A 17,990-nucleotide genomic window follows, 5' to 3' on the forward strand; every position below is an offset into this window, starting at 1 on the left:
GGTTGGCGGGCGGCCCGGCAGCGCCGCCCCCTCCGGTCCCAGCGTGCTCAGCCTGGTCGGGGCGGCGCCGCTTCCCTCAGCAGCCGGCGAAGGAGGAGCGGCGGGGCCGCGCGGTGAGCTCCCCCGGGCGAGAGGCGGCGGTGAGCGTTGCAAACATCGCGCGCCGGTTTAGGGTTTTATCCAACCCGAGTCCCTTTCATTTCAACGGGTCTCCGCTAAGCAGGACTAACACCGGCTGCAACCCGTAGGCTGCGATCCTCTACCCCGGCGTTCCCCAACGTGGTGTCCTTCGGAGGCTTTGGACTACAACTCCCAGAGACGAAGTTGAAAACATCTGGAGGGCAGCTGGTTGAGGAAATCTGCGATACGCACTTGACTGGGAGTAATCCCCATTTAAAGCAGTGGGGATTTATATCGGAGTAGGCGCATATAGGATTGCACTGTTAAAAGTCCTTAGTAGTGGTGGTGGTGGGGGGGCAGGGGGGGCAGGGTCGCTACTTTTCCCGATGGGGGCGAGATGAAGCCTGCCAAAAATGCTAGCTCTTTGGTAGAATGCAAAGAAAAAGCTGCAAAGGGTGTGTGGGGGGGGGGGCAGAGATAACGCCTTCTAATTTTTGTTACAGATCTTTATAATGTAGTATAAACATGAAGGTCGCAAGCTTATCCACCCATACTTGGAAGAAATTCCCGTTGAATTCAGTGGGGCTTACTTCCGAGGAAAGATGCATAGGATCGGGCTGCACAAGGTGATGGGTTCGATGGACCCAGAAGATAGTTGGGGGATCAGGCTGGCCTGGATCCAGCTTTAGTAGCACGATATTTCCAGACTATTTGAGACGTATGAGTGGTAGTCTCCCTCCATAATCCATATGTATGTACGTGTACATTGCCGAGATAATGTATGGGAAGAACTTGATAAATAGTGTGTGTACTTAGCGTTTGAGACCATGTGAAGTGCTTACACAAACCTCTACTGCGGACTGGTGCTATTATCTCAATATATTGAAATTGGAGGGCAGAGGAACTAGTGCAGCCTTCCTCAACCTGGTACCCTCCAGATGTTTCAAACGTCAACTGTCAGCCCCAGCCAGCATGACCAATGGTCAGGAATGCTGGGAGTGGGTGTCCTCCAGATGTTTTGGACTACAGGTTGCAGCAGGTTGAACTGCTGGATTGCTGAATGACGCCTTTTAGTGGCTATTTTATCAAACTTCTTTCTTCTAGCCAAAACAAATGAACTGAAAGACTGCCTACTATATAGGCTTCAAAATTATTGCTTACCCATGCCTTCCGCACTCTCCCTGTCCCTGTTACTTTCAGCTAGGGCAAAGTGATCATAGGACGTTCTCCATCTCTAAATCCCTTTATTTATTTATTTCATTTCTATACCACCCAATAGCCGAAGCTCTCTGGGCGGTTCACAAAAACTGAAACCAAACAACACACAATAAAACAATTTAAAATATATACAACATTAAAACCACAATATAACAATACAACCACAATAAAACCTAGCAGCAGTACAGGAGTTTAAAATACAGATTTAAAACAGCAAAGATAAAAATTTAGAAAGCTAAAATGCCTGGGAAAATAAAAAGGTCTTCACCTGGCGCCGAAAGGAGTACAATGTAGGCGCCAGGCGAACCTCACTAGGGAGCTCATTCCAGAGCCGGGGTGCCACAACAGAAAAAGCCCTCCTCCTAGTAGCCACCCGCCTCACTTCCTTTGGCAGGGGCTCACGGAGAAGGGCCGCTGATGATGATCTTCAGGTCCGGGCAGGCACATATGGGAGGAGGCGATCCTTCAGGTAACCTGGCCCCAAGCCGTTAAGGGCTTTGAATGTTAACACCAGCACTTTGAATCGGGCCCGGAAATGGACTGGCAGCCAGTGCAGCTGGAAAAGTACTGGCGTAATATGAGCTCGCAGGCCAGTCCCTGTTAACAATCTTGCTGCCCTATTTTGGACCAGCTGAAGTTTCCGGACCGTTTTCAAAGGCAGCCCCACGTATAACGCATTGCAGTAATCCAGACGAGAAGTGATCAGAGCATGGATAACTGTAGCTAGGCTATCTCTGTCCAGATAAGGGCGTAGTTGGTATACCAGCCTAAGCTGATAAAAAGTGCTCCGTGCCACTGAGTTCACCTGTGCCTCAAGTGACAGTTCTGGATCCAAGAGCACCCCCAAACTATGAACCTGATCCTTTAGGGGGAGTGCAACCCCCTCCAGAACAGGTTGAATATCACCTAGCCGGGCAGACGAACCACCCACTAACGGTACCTCCGTCTTGTCTGGATTGAGTTTCAGTTTATTAGCCCTCATCCAGTCCATTACTGTGCTCAGGCACTGGTTCAGAACAGCCACTGCCTCACCTGGTTTTGATGAGAAAGAGAGGTAGAGCTGGGTGTCATCCGCATATTGATGGCACCTCAGCCCACACCTCCGGATAACCTCCCCCAGCGGTTTCATGTAGATGTTAAACAGCATGGGGGATAGAATAGAGCCCTGTGGAACCCCATGGCACAATTGCCATGGCACAGAGCAATAATCCCCCAGCACCACCTTCTGGAATCGGCCATCCAAGTAGGAGCGGAACCACTGTAGTGCAGTGCCTCCAACTCCCAACCCAGACAACCTATCCAGAAGGATACCATGGTCGATGGTATCGAAAGCCGCTGAGAGGTCCAGGAGAATCAACAGGGTCGCACTCCCCCTGTCCCTCTCCCGGCAGAGGTCATCCCACAGGGCGACCAAGGCAGTTTCCGTTCCAAAACCAGGCCTGAAGCCCGATTGAAATGGATCTAGATAATCCGTTTCATTCAAGAGTGCCTGGAGCTGTCCTACAACCACCCGCTCAAGCACCTTGCCCAGGAAGGGGATGTTGGCCACTGGCCTATAATTGTTAACATCTTCTGGGTCCAGGTTAGGCTTTTTCAGGAGTGGTCTAATTACTGCCTCTTTTAAAGCAGCAGGCACCACTCCCTCTCTCAAGGAGGAATTTACAACCTCCTGGACCCAGCCGGACAACCCCTCCTTGTTTGATTTAATAAGCCATGAAGGGCAAGGGTCAAGCACACAAGTGGTCGATCGGACTTGGCCAAGCACCTTGTCCGCATCCTCAGGCCTCAGTAACTGAAACTCATCCAATAAAACTGGACCAGACGGTGCTCTGAACGCCTCTACCAATGGAACTGCATTAATGGTGGTGTCCAATTCATGATGAATCTGAGCGACTTTATCCTCAAAGTGCCGCGCAAACTCGTCACAGCGTGCTACCGAGGGTTCCACCGTCTCTCTCCCTGGCCCAGAATGTAACAGGCCGTGAACCACTCGGAAAAGCTCCGCCGGACGACACTGAGAAGATGCAATGCTGGTGGAAAAGAACTGCCTCTTTGCCACCCTCACCACCACAGAGTAGGCTCGATAGTGGGCTCTTACCTGTGTTCGGTCAGACTCAGCACAAGTTTTCCTCCACCTGCGTTCTAGCCGTCTCCCCTCTTGCTTCATTGCCCTCAGCTCAGGTGTATACCAAGGAGCTGGCCGGGCTCTGCTCAGAGGGAGAGGGCGCTTGGGTGCGATCGTGTCAACCGCCCGAGTCATCTCTGCATTCCACAGAGCGACCTGGGCTTCGACAGGAGCACCAGCCATACCAGCAGGAAAATCCCCCAGAGCCCTCTGGAATCCATCGGAATCCATTAATCTCCGGGGGCGGACCATTTTAATAGGTCCCCCACCCTTGCAGAGGGGAAAGGCCGCCAGAAGTCTAAACCTCAGCAGGAAGTGATCTGACCATGACAAAGGGACAGATGTTAATTCCTCTACTTTCAGATCACCATCCTCCTGCCCAGTCGAGAAAACCAGATCAAGCGTGTGTCCTTTTATATGCGTTGGGCCGATGACACGTTGGGACAGCCCCATGGTTGTCATGGCGGCCATGAAGTCCTGAGCCGCCCCGGATACAGCGGCCTCGGCATGGAAGTTGAGATCCCCCAGGACCATCATCCTGGGGGTCCTCAACACCAAGTCCGAGACCACCTCCGTCAGCTCAGGCAGGGAGTCCGATGGGCAGCGGGGTGGGCGGTACACCAACAGAATCCCTAATCTGTCCCGGGTACCCAACACAAGGTACAGACACTCAAGATCTGCACTCGAATGAGCAGGAAGCCTGAATTCCTATAGACCACGGCAACCCCCCCTCCCCGACCCTCAAGTCGGTGTTGGTGCTGCACTGAGTACCCAGGAGGGCACAGCTGGGAGAGAGTGACCCCTCCCAGTTCCCCCACCCAGGTCTCAGTAATACATGCCAGGTCAGCCCCCTCATCCACAATCAAATCATGGATGAGGGAGGTCTTATTTTGGGCCGACCTGGCATTCAGCAGCAGCACCACCAGACCCGAGGGCAGACTGGTAAGGCTGCCAGGAACCATCAGGTTGGGGGAAGAACCAGAAGAGGGGACAGCTGTAAGGTGTCTAGCCCCTCTTCTCCTCAGCTGGCCTGTTAATCCCCCAACGCCATACCTCCCCCTGCCCGTGACCACAGTTATGGTGGCACCTCCCCCACCCCCTGAGTTGTCCAATAGTCCTCCCAGGCACATATTAAAATATTAAGATATAAAATATACAACAGTTTAAAAGAATATAAAAGAGATAAAAGAGAACAGCAGCTAAGAAGGAGCAGATAGTCCACGTTTGCCCCTTCCCCTGGTCTCTAAAGCTGCTGCCCTCTGCTGCTGCTGCTATTTGCTGCTGGTGTTGTGGCTGCTGGTGTCTCTGGAGAAGCAGGTGGGTAGATCTTGCGACTCCAAGTGCGACGCTAAGTGCGCACTTAGCGTCGCACTTGGCGCGACGCCGAGGCGCTGCCTCTGGCAGCCCCGCCTTAAGTACCTGTGGGCGGGGGCAGGCTCAGGCTCAGGATCCACCTGGTGCAGCTGCTGGCTGGTCCTCCTTCCCCAGGCTCCTTCCCGAGCAGCCTCTGGCAGCCCCGCCTTAAGTACCTGTGGGCGGGGGCAGAAGCAGGCTCAGGCTCAGGATCACCCGGTGCAGCTGCTGGCTGGTCCTCCTTCCCCAGGCTCCTTCCCGAGCAGCCTCTGGCAGCCCCGCCTTAAGTACCTGTGGGCGGGGGCAGAAGCAGGCTCAGGCTCAGGATCACCCGGTGCAGCTGCTGGCTGGTCCTCCTTCCCCAGGCTCCTTCCCCTTGTGTTGCTCCTTGTGTTCCCTTGTGTTGCTCCTCTGTAACTCTAAATGGGATAGGGAGCTAATTCCAGAATAGACAGGGCAAATGCCAGCTGGGGTTACGAGGCTATTGAAGCAGGGCAATATCCAGTGCTGGCAATTTGCCAGCTCTAAACACCTTCCACTAGTGGTAATGACCACTAGCGCAACAGGACAGTAGCGCTTACTAGTGCAACCCAAGAACCGACCTGCAAGTACTGCTTCCGGAATGGGGCAAGCTAGGAATGCTCCCTTCCACGACCTCCACTGTTGTGTCCCGTTCCAGAAGCATAGGTTCTGGACTGCGCTAGCAAATGCTACTTTCCCATTGCACTAGTAGTAGTTTCCGCTAGTACAGCAGCAGCATTGGATACTGTCCCCAGCCTCTAGATTGGCCCACTCAGGATAATTTTAACACCATGGATCAGTTATCCAGTCCTATGCATGTTTATTCAGAAGGTCCATTGTGTTCAGTGGGATTTACAGCTGGGTGTACATTGGCTTGCAGCCTTGATTGTTGTATTTTTCACAAAATCCAGGTTGGAAATCTCCAAATTTGGGGGCTAACTAATCATTCTGATCTGGGTTTTTTTTAACATAATTTGTGTGGCTGTTGTTGGACAATTAATAGGCTACTCCTCAAGCATTATTTATTGTGTGAGAGAAAATACATCTCTAATTTAGCTCTCTTGTGGTTTATTTTGTTTTTAACCCTGTAGAGGTTTTCTAAAAAGTAGCTCTAATATTTTCCAGCATGAACAGCTTTTACATCTACCAGTGTTTTTAAAACAATATGATTGGAGAGAGGATGTGGTATTAGAGTCAACAGGGAGATAATGAATTTGCATTGGAGGATACATTCTTCCTCCCTCACAAAAAAGACTTTAGATATTGCTACTTTTTAAAAGTTGGAAGTGTAAATGTTTGGATGAGGGTAGCAAGTGTAATGTAGTACTTACTGAACTTCAGTGGATTCTATCATTAGTTTCAACCAGCCAACTTCAAACTATAGTTTCTGAAATATTTTTACATTTTATGTTTCATCTCAATATTCCTAATTGTTTTTGCCTTTTAGGTTCTTTAGAAATCTGAATGCAACTATCCCACCTGAAGCGGATTCCACGCCACCTCTTGCACATACAGCCTGTGATTGATTTGACTTGGAGATCCTTCATGGATCTCAAACTTCTGGTTTCTTCCCTAAATAATTTTGCTTCACTCTCGCTGGCTGAGAGTTGGGACAATGTGGGGCTCCTGGTTGAGCCGAGTCCTCCCCATACAGTCAGTACCCTCTTTCTGACCAATGACCTAACGGAGGACGTGATGGAGGAAGCACTGCAGAAGAAGGCAGATCTCATTCTTTCTTACCACCCGCCCATTTTCCAACCGCTCAAGTGCATAACATGGAAAACATGGAAAGAGCGTCTGGTGATCCGAGCCCTGGAAAACAGAGTTGGCATTTATTCTCCCCATACAGCCTATGATGCTGTACCTCATGGAGTCAATAACTGGCTTGCCAAAGGACTTGGTAAGACATTCCTGTTTGCGGTTATAAGTAAAATACATTTCAACAGTTATGTACTGGCACAATGCAAAGGTCAAGAAAATCAAAAATCATACCCTTGTGCTACAAAAGTTTATGCTTCTGGTCTTGCTAACATTCTAGTGTTGCTATTTTCTGTTGTTAAAAAGTGCTATGCAGAAGCACCAAGCTTGGATAAGTAGCTTGCAAATGGATGGTTGTGTCAGGGAAGCGAGATATCTGCCTTGTTGCTAGAGAAAAGGTGAGAGCAGGATGCTGAAAGCAGAAAACAGATGAGAAAACCAGGATGAAGGGATTGGGAGTGAGCTGTGGGATCACACACACCCTCCTATCTCTGTGCCCCCTTTCCCCCCAATAGTTTCAGTTGTGGTGGGATGTCCGCACCAACCTCAACTATGGTTTTCTCTGAGCCAGGGATTTCAGACCTCTTCCAAACCCAACTGAAATGGTAACCCCAGTTAGCATTAACCAGGGGGAGTTCATGCTGGGGAAGGGAAGGGCTTTGGAGAAGAGCGCACATAATCCTGCAGTCTCCTCCTAAATTATTGACTGTGGTGAAGAGATGGCAATGTTAAGTCTGCTACCCTACTCCATGATGGAGGTTCTGTGGTGAAATAGAATACACTCTTGAGCTTATCTCCAAGCAGATCAGAAAAGCAGAAAAAAATGGTGTGCATTCCCCGCTCAGTCTGAAGTTATAAACTGATAAAACTTCATTTAATACAATAATGGTACATTTCTAGGATCTTAAGAAAACTTGCGTTTAAATGTTTTAAATAAAAATATAATTGAAAAGAGAAGCCACTTAAAAGTTCCTCAGACGTTTCACTTTTAATTTGTCTGTTGGGCCTTGTGAGGTCCATATACCTGCACTGTATTTCTCACTAACCAAATCTGGATCATATCATCTTAACAAACTTGTGTATGACACTGCTTCCCGATACCCAGATACCTGATTGTGTTTAATGGCTTTAATGGTCAGGAGGCACCCAGTGCAGTACTTGGAAGAGATGTTATCTAGGAACATGGTCAAGAGTGAAAAGTAGCGCTTTATTCAATAAACGATCTTTCTAAAGTAGTGCAGAGCATTTGCAGTACAAACACACAATTTGCAAGCAAATTTTCTGCTGTATTCTTATGGGTGCATATAGATAGCCCCTTTCTAGGCTTCCAGCTGGGGGCTAGAGGGTCCAGTCAGGAGTCAGAAAGGAAGGAAGGAAGACAGGCACTCTTTCATCATCATGGGACATCACCATCCTCATCATGGGCAGCGAGGTGTGTGAAAATAAAAGCTCATGGCCTGCTCTGTCAGCCATGTGGATTAGGAAGAAACTGCAAATGAGGTGCCCTAGGCATCTGGACTTCAGGCATCGGAAACACTACAATGTTGCAGCTTATTCCTGTGAACAAGGCCCTCTGGGAATTGCCTTAACATTTTTTTTTTGCTTTGAAGAATTACAACATTGACCAGGCTTTGAAAATCCTTAGGTGCTCTTGTCATCTAGGAATTTATATTCTGTACAGGGCTGCTGCCTAAGAATTGGAAATCTGTCCAACAACATCTGATCAACATCTCCTTAGAAAAAGCATGTGGTACTGCTCTTCTGCCCCTTCATGAATCACTGCCTTGTTGTGGCAAAGGGGCTTGCGTGATTCAGTGAAGCCATAAGCTATGCCATGCAGTGCCACCCAAGACGGACAGGTCATGGCAGAGAGTTCTGACAAAATGTGGTCCACTGGAGAAGGAAATGGCAACCCACTCCAGTATTCTTGCCAAGAAAACCCCATGGAACGTATCACAAGGCTAAAAGAGATGACGCCGGAAGATGAGCCCCTCAGGTCGGAAGGTGTCCAATATACTACTGGGGAAGAGCAGAGGGTATTTCCAAGTAGCGCCAGAAAGAGTGAAGCGGCTGGGCCAAAGCCGAAAGGACACTCAGCTGTGGATGTGTCTGGTGGTGAAAAGAAAATCCGATGCTGTAAAGAACAATATTGTTTAGGAACCTGGAATGTCAGATCAATGAATCAAGGTAAGCTGGAGGTGGTCAAACATGAGATGGCAAGACTGAACATCGACATCTTGGGAATCAGTGAACTAAAATGGACAGGCATGGGCGAATTTAATTCAGGTGACCATTATATCTACTACTGTGGGCAAGAATCCCTTAGAAGAAATGGAGTAGCACTCATGGTCAATAAAAGGGTGGGAAAAGCAGTACTGGGGTACAGTCTCAAAAATGATAGAATGATCTCAGTATGAATGCATGGCAAACCATTCAACATCACAGTAATTCAAGTCTATGCCCCAACCACTGAGGCCGAAGAAGCTGAGGTTGATCTATGAAGACCTACGGCACCTTCTAGAACTAACACCAAAAAAAGATGTCCTCTTCATCATAGGGGATTGGAATGCCAAAGTAGGAAGTGAAGAAATCACCGGGATAACAGGCAAGCATGGCCTTGGTGTACAAAATAAAGCAGGACAAAGGCTAATAGAGTTTTGCCAAGAGAACACGCTGATCATAGCAAACACGCTTGTCCAACAGCATGAGAGGCGACTCTGCACATGGACATCACCAGATGGTCAATATCGAAATCAGATTGATTATGTCCTTTGCAGCCAAAGATGGAGAAGCTCTATACAGTCAGTAAAAACAAGACCTGGAGCTGACTGTGGCTCACATCATGAGCTGCTTCTTGCAAAATTTCAGCTTAAATTGAAGAACGTAGGGAAAACCACTAAACCATTCAGGTATGACCTAAATCATATCCCTTATGAATATACAGTGGAGGTCAGGAATAGATTTAAGGGATTAGACCTGATAGACAGAGTGCCTGAGGAACTATGGACGGAGGTCCGTAACATTGTTCAGGAGGCAGCAATTCAATCCATCCCAAAGAAAAAGAAATGCAAGAAAGCCAAGTGGCTGTCTGATGAGGCTTTACAAGTAGCTGAGGAAAGAAGGGAAGCGAAAAGCAAGGGAGAAAGGGGAAGATATACCCAACTGAATGTAGAGTTCCAGAGAAGAGCAAGGAGAGACAAGAAGGCCTTCTTAAATGAACAATGCAAAGAAATCAAAGAAAACAATAGAATGGGAAAGACTAGAGATCTCTTCAAGAAAATTGGAGATCTCAAGGGAAAGTTTTGTGCAAAGATGGGCATGATAAAGGACAAAGAAGGCAGGGACCTAACAGAAGCAGATGAGATTAAGAAGAGGTGGAAAGAATACACTGAAGAACTATACAGGAAAGATCTTAATGTCCCCGATAGCCATGATTGTGCAGTCACTGAACTTGAGCCGGACATCCTTGAGAGTGAAGTCAAGTGGGCCTTAGAAAGCATTACTAACAACAAAGCTAGCGGAGATGACAGTATTCCAGCTGAGCTATTTAAAATCCTAAAAGATGATGCTGTTAAAGTGTTGCATTCAATATGCCAACAAATTTGGAACACTCAACAGTGGCCACAAGACTGGAAAAGGTCAGTTTACATTCCAATTCCAAAGAAGGGTAATGCCAAAGAGTGTTCAAACTACTGTACAATTGCGCTCATTTCATATGCCAGCAAGGTGATGCTCAAAATCCTACAAGCTAGGCTTCAGCAGTATGTGAACCGAGAACTACCAGAAGTACAAGCTGGGTTCCGAAGAGGCAGAGGAACTAGAGAGCAAATCGCCAACATTTGCTGGATCATGGAGAAAGCAAGAGAATTCCAGAAAAACATCTATTTCTGCTTCATTGACTACGCTAAAGCCTTTGATTGTGTGGATCACAACAAACTCTGGCAAATTCTGAAAGAGATGGGAGTACCAGACCACCTTACCTGTCTCCTGAGAAATCTGTACGAGGGTCAAGAAGCAACAGTAAGAACCACACATGGAACAACGATTGGTTCAAAATTGGGAAAGGAGTACGACAAGGCTGCATATTATCGCCCTGCTTATTTAACTTATATGCAGAGCACATAAAGAGAAACGCCGGGTTGGATGAATCACAGGTCAGAATTAAGATTGCCGGGAGAATTATCAACAACCTCAGATATGCAGACGATACCACCCTAATGGTAGAAAGCGAAGAGGATCTCAAGAGCCTCTTGTTGAGGGTGAAAGAGGAGAGTGCAAAAGCTGGTTTGAAACTCAACATTAAAAAAACTCAGATCATGGCATCTGGCCCCATCACTTCTTGGCATATAGAAGGGGAAGAAATGGAGGCAGTGACAGATTTTATTTTCTTGGGCTCCAAGATCACTGCAGACGGTGGCTGTAGCCATGAAATTAAAAGACGCTTGCTCCTTGGGAGGAAAGCTATGGCAAACCTAGATAGCATAGTAAGAAGCAGAGACATCACCTTGCCGACAAAGGTCCATCTAATCAAAGCTACGGTTTTCCCAGTAGTAACGTATGGCTGTGAGAGCTGGACTGTAAGGAAGGCTGAGCGCCGAAGAATTGATGCTTTCGAACTGTGGTGCTGGAGAAGACTCTTACGAGTCCCCTGGACTGCAAGGAAGTCAAATCAGTCAATCCTAAAGGAAATCAACCCTGAGTGCTCATTGGAAGAACAGATACTGAAGCTGAAGCTCAAATATTTTGGCCACCTAATGCAAAGAGAAAACTTCCTGGAAAAGACCCTGATGCTGGGAAATATTGAAGGCAAAAGGAGAAGGGGACAGCAGAGGATGAGATGGCTAGATAGCATCACCGATGCAATGAATATGAACTTGAGCACGCTTCGGGAGAGAGCGGAGGACAGGAAAGCCTGGCGTGCTATGGTCCATGGGGTCACGAAGAGTCGGACACGACTTAACGACTGAAGAACAACAACAACTGCTCTTCTGAACTGTACTGCACAATGAGGGGGCAGGGGTAATCACATGTCTGAATGCTCCTTTGTGTCCAAAACTTGCTGCATGTAAAAAGAGCACATTCACGCAGTAGAAAGTGAGTAAGAATCTGACAGGGGAGCCTTCATTCACTTATATCTTCAAATGATACAAATTGAGCCTTGTATTTAAGCACTAGCGTGATAGCCATAGGTGGGAAGGGATTCTATGCAGGCGAGTGAGCAGGCTGCTGGAGGAGGGATGGAGTGCTCTCTCTCTGCACCCAGCAAAGAAACCACAAGGGCTGCCGGCAGAGGGGAACCCTCTTCTCCACACCTGAAAAATGCAGCAGGCTGCTGCAGGAGGAACGGAGCTCTCCATCCCTGCTCTGCCAGCCCCCAACTGGCTAGTTAAAAAAAAAAAGGTGGGCTACTAACGTTTTGGGCTTACTTACGAGGCTGTAACTAATTGCTTTATTTAGCATTTTATATAATTATTTGCTTTTATTTGTTATATTTATATCCCACCGTTCTTTCAAGGAATCCAAGGTGGCATACATGATCCTCCCCCTCTTTTATCCTCACAATAGCCCTGTAAGGAAGGTTAGGCCTAGAGTTAGCGACTGACCCAAAGTCACCCAGTGAGCTTCATGGCAGAGTGGGGGCTAGAACCCAGGTCCTCTGAGTCCCAGTCCAAAACTCTAACGACTACACCACGCTGGGTCTCTTTAATCAGGATTAAACATTTAAGGCACAATCCTATGCATCTCTAGACAGAGGAAACTCCTGCAACTTCCCCAGCCAGCATGGGGAATCCTGGGAGTTGCATGGCTGGCTGGGGAATGCTGGGAGTTGTAGGACTTTTTTCTCTGCTTAAACTTGCATAAGATTATGCCCTTAATCATGCTTGCAGTTTGCTTATGAAGCACTTCAGATATTCATGTATGGTGCTGATGAAACCAACCTACTGTAATGAAACTCAACTAGTCTATATTAAAAACATATGGTCCTGGTAGAAATATTATTTAAGACATGTGATTTGATTGTTGGGAACCTGACCAAGTCTGTTGTATATGTCATTTAAGGTGTGGCTTTGTTTTTCTAAGGTGCCTGCAGCTGTGTTCCTCTGCAGCCTGCTGTGGCTTCTAGTTATCCAACAGAGGGGTCTTACCGGATTGAATTTAGTGCCTCCTCTGCAGAAAACCTAGCAGCAGTTTTGTCCAGTGTGCGTGTGATACCAGAGGTTTCACTCATCACAACTCTCCCTGTCAGGTATTGCTTGACGCTACCAAAAGCTTTTTCTCTCTTGCAAACTTCAGGTTACCAAAACATCAGGCATTAATATTTTTAAGTTGGGTGGGCATGTTTGTTCATATTAATGGGATATTCGTGAGCAGCCAGCATTTTACCAAGAAATCTTGTTTTGCATGCACTGTGAAAATCAGGAGCATACAAAAACAAACATAGTAAATGATTTCATAATGCAGAAACACTTATCTGGTTTCCTGGAGTAGTATCCGTCCTACAATTCCCATTATCCCTCAACATTGGCTAGGGCAGATGGGAGTTGTAGGCCAAAACATCTGGAGGGCCACAAGTTACCCACCCCTGCTCAAGAGAGGACTAGACCGAACATTGTAACGTCGTTCATCCTAAGCATAATAGATAGATCAGATATGTTAATTTAATTTTCAAAACTTTGCAATTTTTCCAAGGGTTGAAGATGAAGAGCACACACGAGTGAGCTTGAACTGTACCCAACAAGCCTTGTTGCGAGTGGTGGCCTTGCTTTCCCAGAACAGCCTTCTCTTTCGAAAGACTGAAATCGTCTCATTGCAGAAGGTAAACCACGTGTGTACAGATGTATGTCTTCAGCACAAACTGGGTTTGAGAAAGGGGTCTGCCCAAGAGCTGCAAAAAAGCAAAAGAACCAAGATACAGTAGAATATCTTGGGAAGGGGGCAGAATGATGGCATCTGCCAGGAACTGCTCCCTTTCCAGCTGAAAGGTTGTGGCTCGTCACTGGATATGACTGCAGCTTCCTGGCACTGATTCTCGCTAGGTTAGTGGCTTGGAAAAAATACTCCTGCACTAAGAGAAATGGCAGCTGGGAAGCTGTGGCTGTACCCAGAGACACCTCGGGTCATACCTGTGTCCTCTGTATGATCAAAGACACACATGTGATTGAGGACAAATTGGGATACCCTATGTGGAGGAACTTGAAACCATATGCATTGGCCTGGGATTCTCAGGATTATGGGAGATGTTAACATGTTACATGCCATTCCTATGCGTGTTTACTTGGAAGGACATCCCACTGAATCAGTGGGGCTTGCTCCTAATTAAACATGCAAAGGATTGGCAGCCTTTGCTTGTCAACAATTATTAGCACAAATGGTAGGTGGGTTTTAAAGCAAAAAATAAAATAAAATGCAGTAACAAGCAGCAGCAAATATCTTACACGGTCCTTTTGAGCATCTTATGCTCTGTATCTTTTATGGAAACTGACTGATTTGAACATCCATCACTTGTTGAAAGGAGGGAGATATACAAGTCTCAGCACTTCCAAAGTAACTCTGTAATCTCTGCTTCTTCTCAGCCTCTACTTGAAGATGCTGGAATGGGACGCTTGTGCATGCTGAAGGAGCCAGTCTCAATATCTGTCTTGATTGAGCGAGTGAAAAGCCACTTAAGACTGTCTCATGTTCGCCTAGCTCTTGGAGCGGGGAAGTCACTGGGTATAGTGTTTATTATATTTTCTCAAGACATGACACAGATATTGGCCACAGACTTGTACTACTTGCTTCCCCCAAATTGTTCATAGCTCTGTATTCTGGAGGAGGAGCAGGTGTGCTTGCTAGGGTAAAGAGAAGTATCTAGTTCTGGGAATTTGTTTTAATACCTTTCACTCCTCTAAAGCTAGAGAATCCACACTGGACCATACCTTTTCAGTGCAATTCGAAGAGGACTCACTCAGAAGTAACTCCCATTGAATTCAGTGGCACGAAGCAGTTTGATTTGCTCTGGAGTGAAATGGATAAAACTAGTTTAGAGAGGCTGAAACCAGCTGGAACTGCTTCAAAGTTGATCAGTAACCAAACTTCTCTCTTTAAAAAAATACAGTTCAAAGGTGGAGCAAACCCCAATGTTTTCTGAATCGGATAGGGTCTTTTGTTAGGCTAAAAACTATTAGAATTCTTTTTCATAATGGTGAGCATGAGAGAGAAACTTAAACATATACAGCTACTACATTTCTTGCAGGACTCATTTATTTACATGAACTTACCACTATGTTTTAGGATGCATTCAGTCAGGTCACTGGTCTGTGTAGCCCAGTATTGTCTGCTCTAACAGGCAGCACCTCTCTGGTCTCAGGCGTAGGGATATCTTTCCTAGCTTTGCTGCCAGAGCTCCTTTTAACTGGAGTTGATGGGGACTCGACTAAGCACCATTTTCTGGGAGAGGATAGCATGCAGAAATGATCTGTCTCATGCATCACCTTCCCCTCCTGCCAAACAACTGGCAGGCTGAGGGGAATGTGTGATTCTGATGGGGAGGATGGTGCCCAGGTACAGTCATCATTGCACTGCTGACTCATTAAAATGGCGCTTCCCACAGGCCACCGAAGAGTTCTTGGGGGTGGAAGGCTCACAGAGAAGAGTCTTTCCCATGGAAGTATGGGGGGGGCATGGGGAGTCTGAGGGGGACCCTAGGCCATGCACTCGTGCATGAGGCTACCAAACCAGTGCCAGCTGCCACATGCAGCCCTCAAGGGCAAAGGCGGCTGCATGTGACAGCATTTAACTCTACTGATTACTGTTTTTCAGAGTCCCAGGTGGAGGTGGTTGCCCTTTGTGCTGGTTCAGGAGCTAGTGTCTTGCGAGGCACAGAAAGTGATCTCTACCTCACAGGTAAAAACTTCAGTTAAACAAAATAATGTTTGAAAGCTGCCCACTTTAAAAAGAACAAAACCCTGTTTAGCTGTTCAGAACTCTAGGAGAGGAAACATTGGGTGTAATGGAACTGTGACAGAGGTACATGGCTGTACAGACAGTACCGTTCAGTGGCAGGATTTGTCTGAATAAACTATGAGTTTGAAAACCCCTTCTCTTGCACAAACAACATTTCTTTTTCATATTAAAATAGCAATCGGCAGCAAGTAAAACGGACAGCAAAAACCTTGTTGCTTACCTGCTTAGTTTAGGTCTGGGAGAAGGGGACAAAAATTGACACATGGGTAATGCACATGGCATAGACACATAGGACTTCATGGGGACATGGGAGGCAAGCCCAGGCCTCCTGTTCCCCGCAACGCCCCCTCATGCTGCCTGCCCAAATCTTTCCATTTATGGATGGGAAATGGGCCAGGTTTTATTTATTTTTTCTAATTTATTATTACATTTATATCCTGCCTTTTTTCTGCCAAGGAACCCAAGGCGGCTTACCTGGTCCTCCTCCTCCCCATTTTATCCTCACAATGATCCTGTGAGGTAGGTTAGGCTGAGAGTCAGTGACTGGCCCAAAGTCAGCCAATGAGTTTCATGGCCGAATGGGACTAGAACCCAGATCTCTCGAGTCCCAGTCCAACACTCCAACCACTATGCCACACTGGCTCTCTAGTATAGTTTATTCAGTGCAGTAGGAATCCAGCATGGGTGCTCCACTAGCCTGGGCTGAGCCCAGAACTTCCTGTCCTTGATACAGTTTCATGCCACCATAGCTATTTATTTATATTATGTACACTGAGCATTTTTCCCCCCTCTTAAGCCAAAAAGGTTCACAGAGCGGTTTACACAAGGTCAGTGACGAACAGGACTGCTGACTCTTCTCCATCTTAGCAGATCACAAGTGATGTGGCTCAGACCCTCTCGTAATAGGCCTCATCTTTATTGCATTGGTAGGAGAGATGTCCCACCATGATGTGCTGGATGCTGTTTCAAAAGGGATCACCGTGACTTTGTGTGAGCACAGCAACACCGAACGGGGCTTTCTGCTGGAGCTGCAACGAGTGCTGGTTGCACACCTCGAGGGCAAGATCTGTGTCATCGTTTCTGAGAGAGATAGAGACCCCCTTCAGGTGGCATAAAAGGCAGCAAAGGTCTCTGCATGAAGTCCAGAATGTATCCTTTGGGAGCTTAACATGTAACAACTACAGTAGGAAAGACGGGCTAGAAGGATGCAGGCTGATTTCTGAAATGTTGGGGACAACCTGCCTGGAAGTGAATAAATGGATGCCTGACAAACCTGTTTGCCAAACTCGACTTCATACAGTGGAGAAAGCCATGTGTTGGAATGTTTGTTTTTGTTTGCCATCATCTTGAACACTTGAATTCTTCAGTTATGTGTCTTTCAGCAGTATACATGGCATTTTCCTGTGTTATTGCAACTGTTCTGTGCGGTAGTTTAGGCTGAGTGAAAGTGATTTGCCCCAGGCCAACCAGCAGGAGGGGGTAGTGGCTGGGTTCGTACGACAACCCCTCATGGGTGACAAGCCACAGTGGGGTGTCATGGCGGCCAAACTTGGGCCGCTTCCCTCAGGGTGGCTTATATTTGGGCAACAAGCCACCCTGACAATGCATGGCTTGTTCTAGGGATTTTTATCCATGATGGGTTGTTGTGCCATCTGAACCGGGGCAGCAATTTCATCGTGTGTTATGGAGAGCAGCTCGGCAAGAGCAACAAAAAACGCTGCCAGTTCTCTCCTCGCAGTTTTTGGAATCCGCCCAGCAACCAGTCTCACCCCCCTGCCCACCTCCCCTCCTGCAGCAGTCTCTCCCCTTAACGCCTCGTGCTCTTTTGCTGCTGCACTTGTTTGCAAAGTAGCTTTCTGTTGCCTGTGTGACCTAGCTGTGTGTAATCTGCGCAGCAAGCTTGAGCGAGGGTGTTATCCTGCCAGGTTCAGCCATGTCTTCAAGTCGCCATCCCTCCGCCCCACTACGGCACGGTTTCCCAGACCAGCGTTCCAGGATAAAACCTCATATTTAATGAGAAATGCAGCTTTTGCATCTGTTTGACACTGCCTGTGGTGCAATGCCTTAACACGTTGCCATCTGCAAACTTTCATTTCTGTGATGTTTAGAGACCAAAATGAACCCACCCAAACCGTTTTTGTGAAGTGTTCCCACCACTGCCTCCCAAGCCCTGATCTATCCTCCCCCGTAACTTCCTTGCCAGGATGGGGGAGGCGGGGGTATTATTCAGCCCAGAAACAGGTTCTTGAGCAGTCCCAGGATTTGCTTCCTGGAGCCATTTGACCCCCAGATAGCAGCATGGATCCCACGGAGGAGGCTGAGGGCAAGTCCGTGCTGCCCCTCTTCCCACAGGATCCCTCTGCACAGCCATCGCAGGCGTCTGCTCCCGCAGCATCTGGGGTTCAGTCTGAGTTGGGAGGAGAGAAGCCCGCGTGAGAGTTCGGGCGCG

The 17,990-nt window shown here is 47.5% G+C and overlaps 1 protein-coding gene across 3 annotated transcripts; it reads left to right on the forward strand.

Annotated features, from left to right (window-relative positions):
- Nucleotides 1–73: 73 nt before the first annotated feature.
- Nucleotides 74–17,631, forward strand: NIF3L1 (NGG1 interacting factor 3 like 1). Of its 3 annotated transcripts, none has more exons than XM_084817186.1 (7): nucleotides 74–140; nucleotides 6,285–6,737; nucleotides 12,677–12,842; nucleotides 13,286–13,412; nucleotides 14,170–14,308; nucleotides 15,398–15,481; nucleotides 16,472–17,631. In XM_084817186.1, exons 2-7 carry the CDS (start codon nucleotides 6,302–6,304, stop codon nucleotides 16,654–16,656), a joined length of 1,137 nt encoding a protein of 378 aa, XP_084673312.1. In that variant the 5' UTR covers nucleotides 74–140; nucleotides 6,285–6,301; the 3' UTR covers nucleotides 16,657–17,631. The 3 variants fall into 3 exon arrangements, with proteins under 3 accessions (XP_084673312.1, XP_084673320.1, XP_084673329.1); XM_084817194.1 differs by having other exon boundaries at nucleotides 74–419; nucleotides 16,472–16,823; XM_084817203.1 differs by having other exon boundaries at nucleotides 74–113; nucleotides 16,472–16,823.
- Nucleotides 17,632–17,990: the final 359 nt, after the last annotated feature.

This window comes from Heloderma suspectum, chromosome 1 (genome assembly GCF_057233095.1).
Source record: "Heloderma suspectum isolate Gila_16-S chromosome 1, 16-S_ref, whole genome shotgun sequence".
Taxonomy (NCBI): Eukaryota; Metazoa; Chordata; class Lepidosauria; order Squamata; family Helodermatidae; genus Heloderma; species Heloderma suspectum.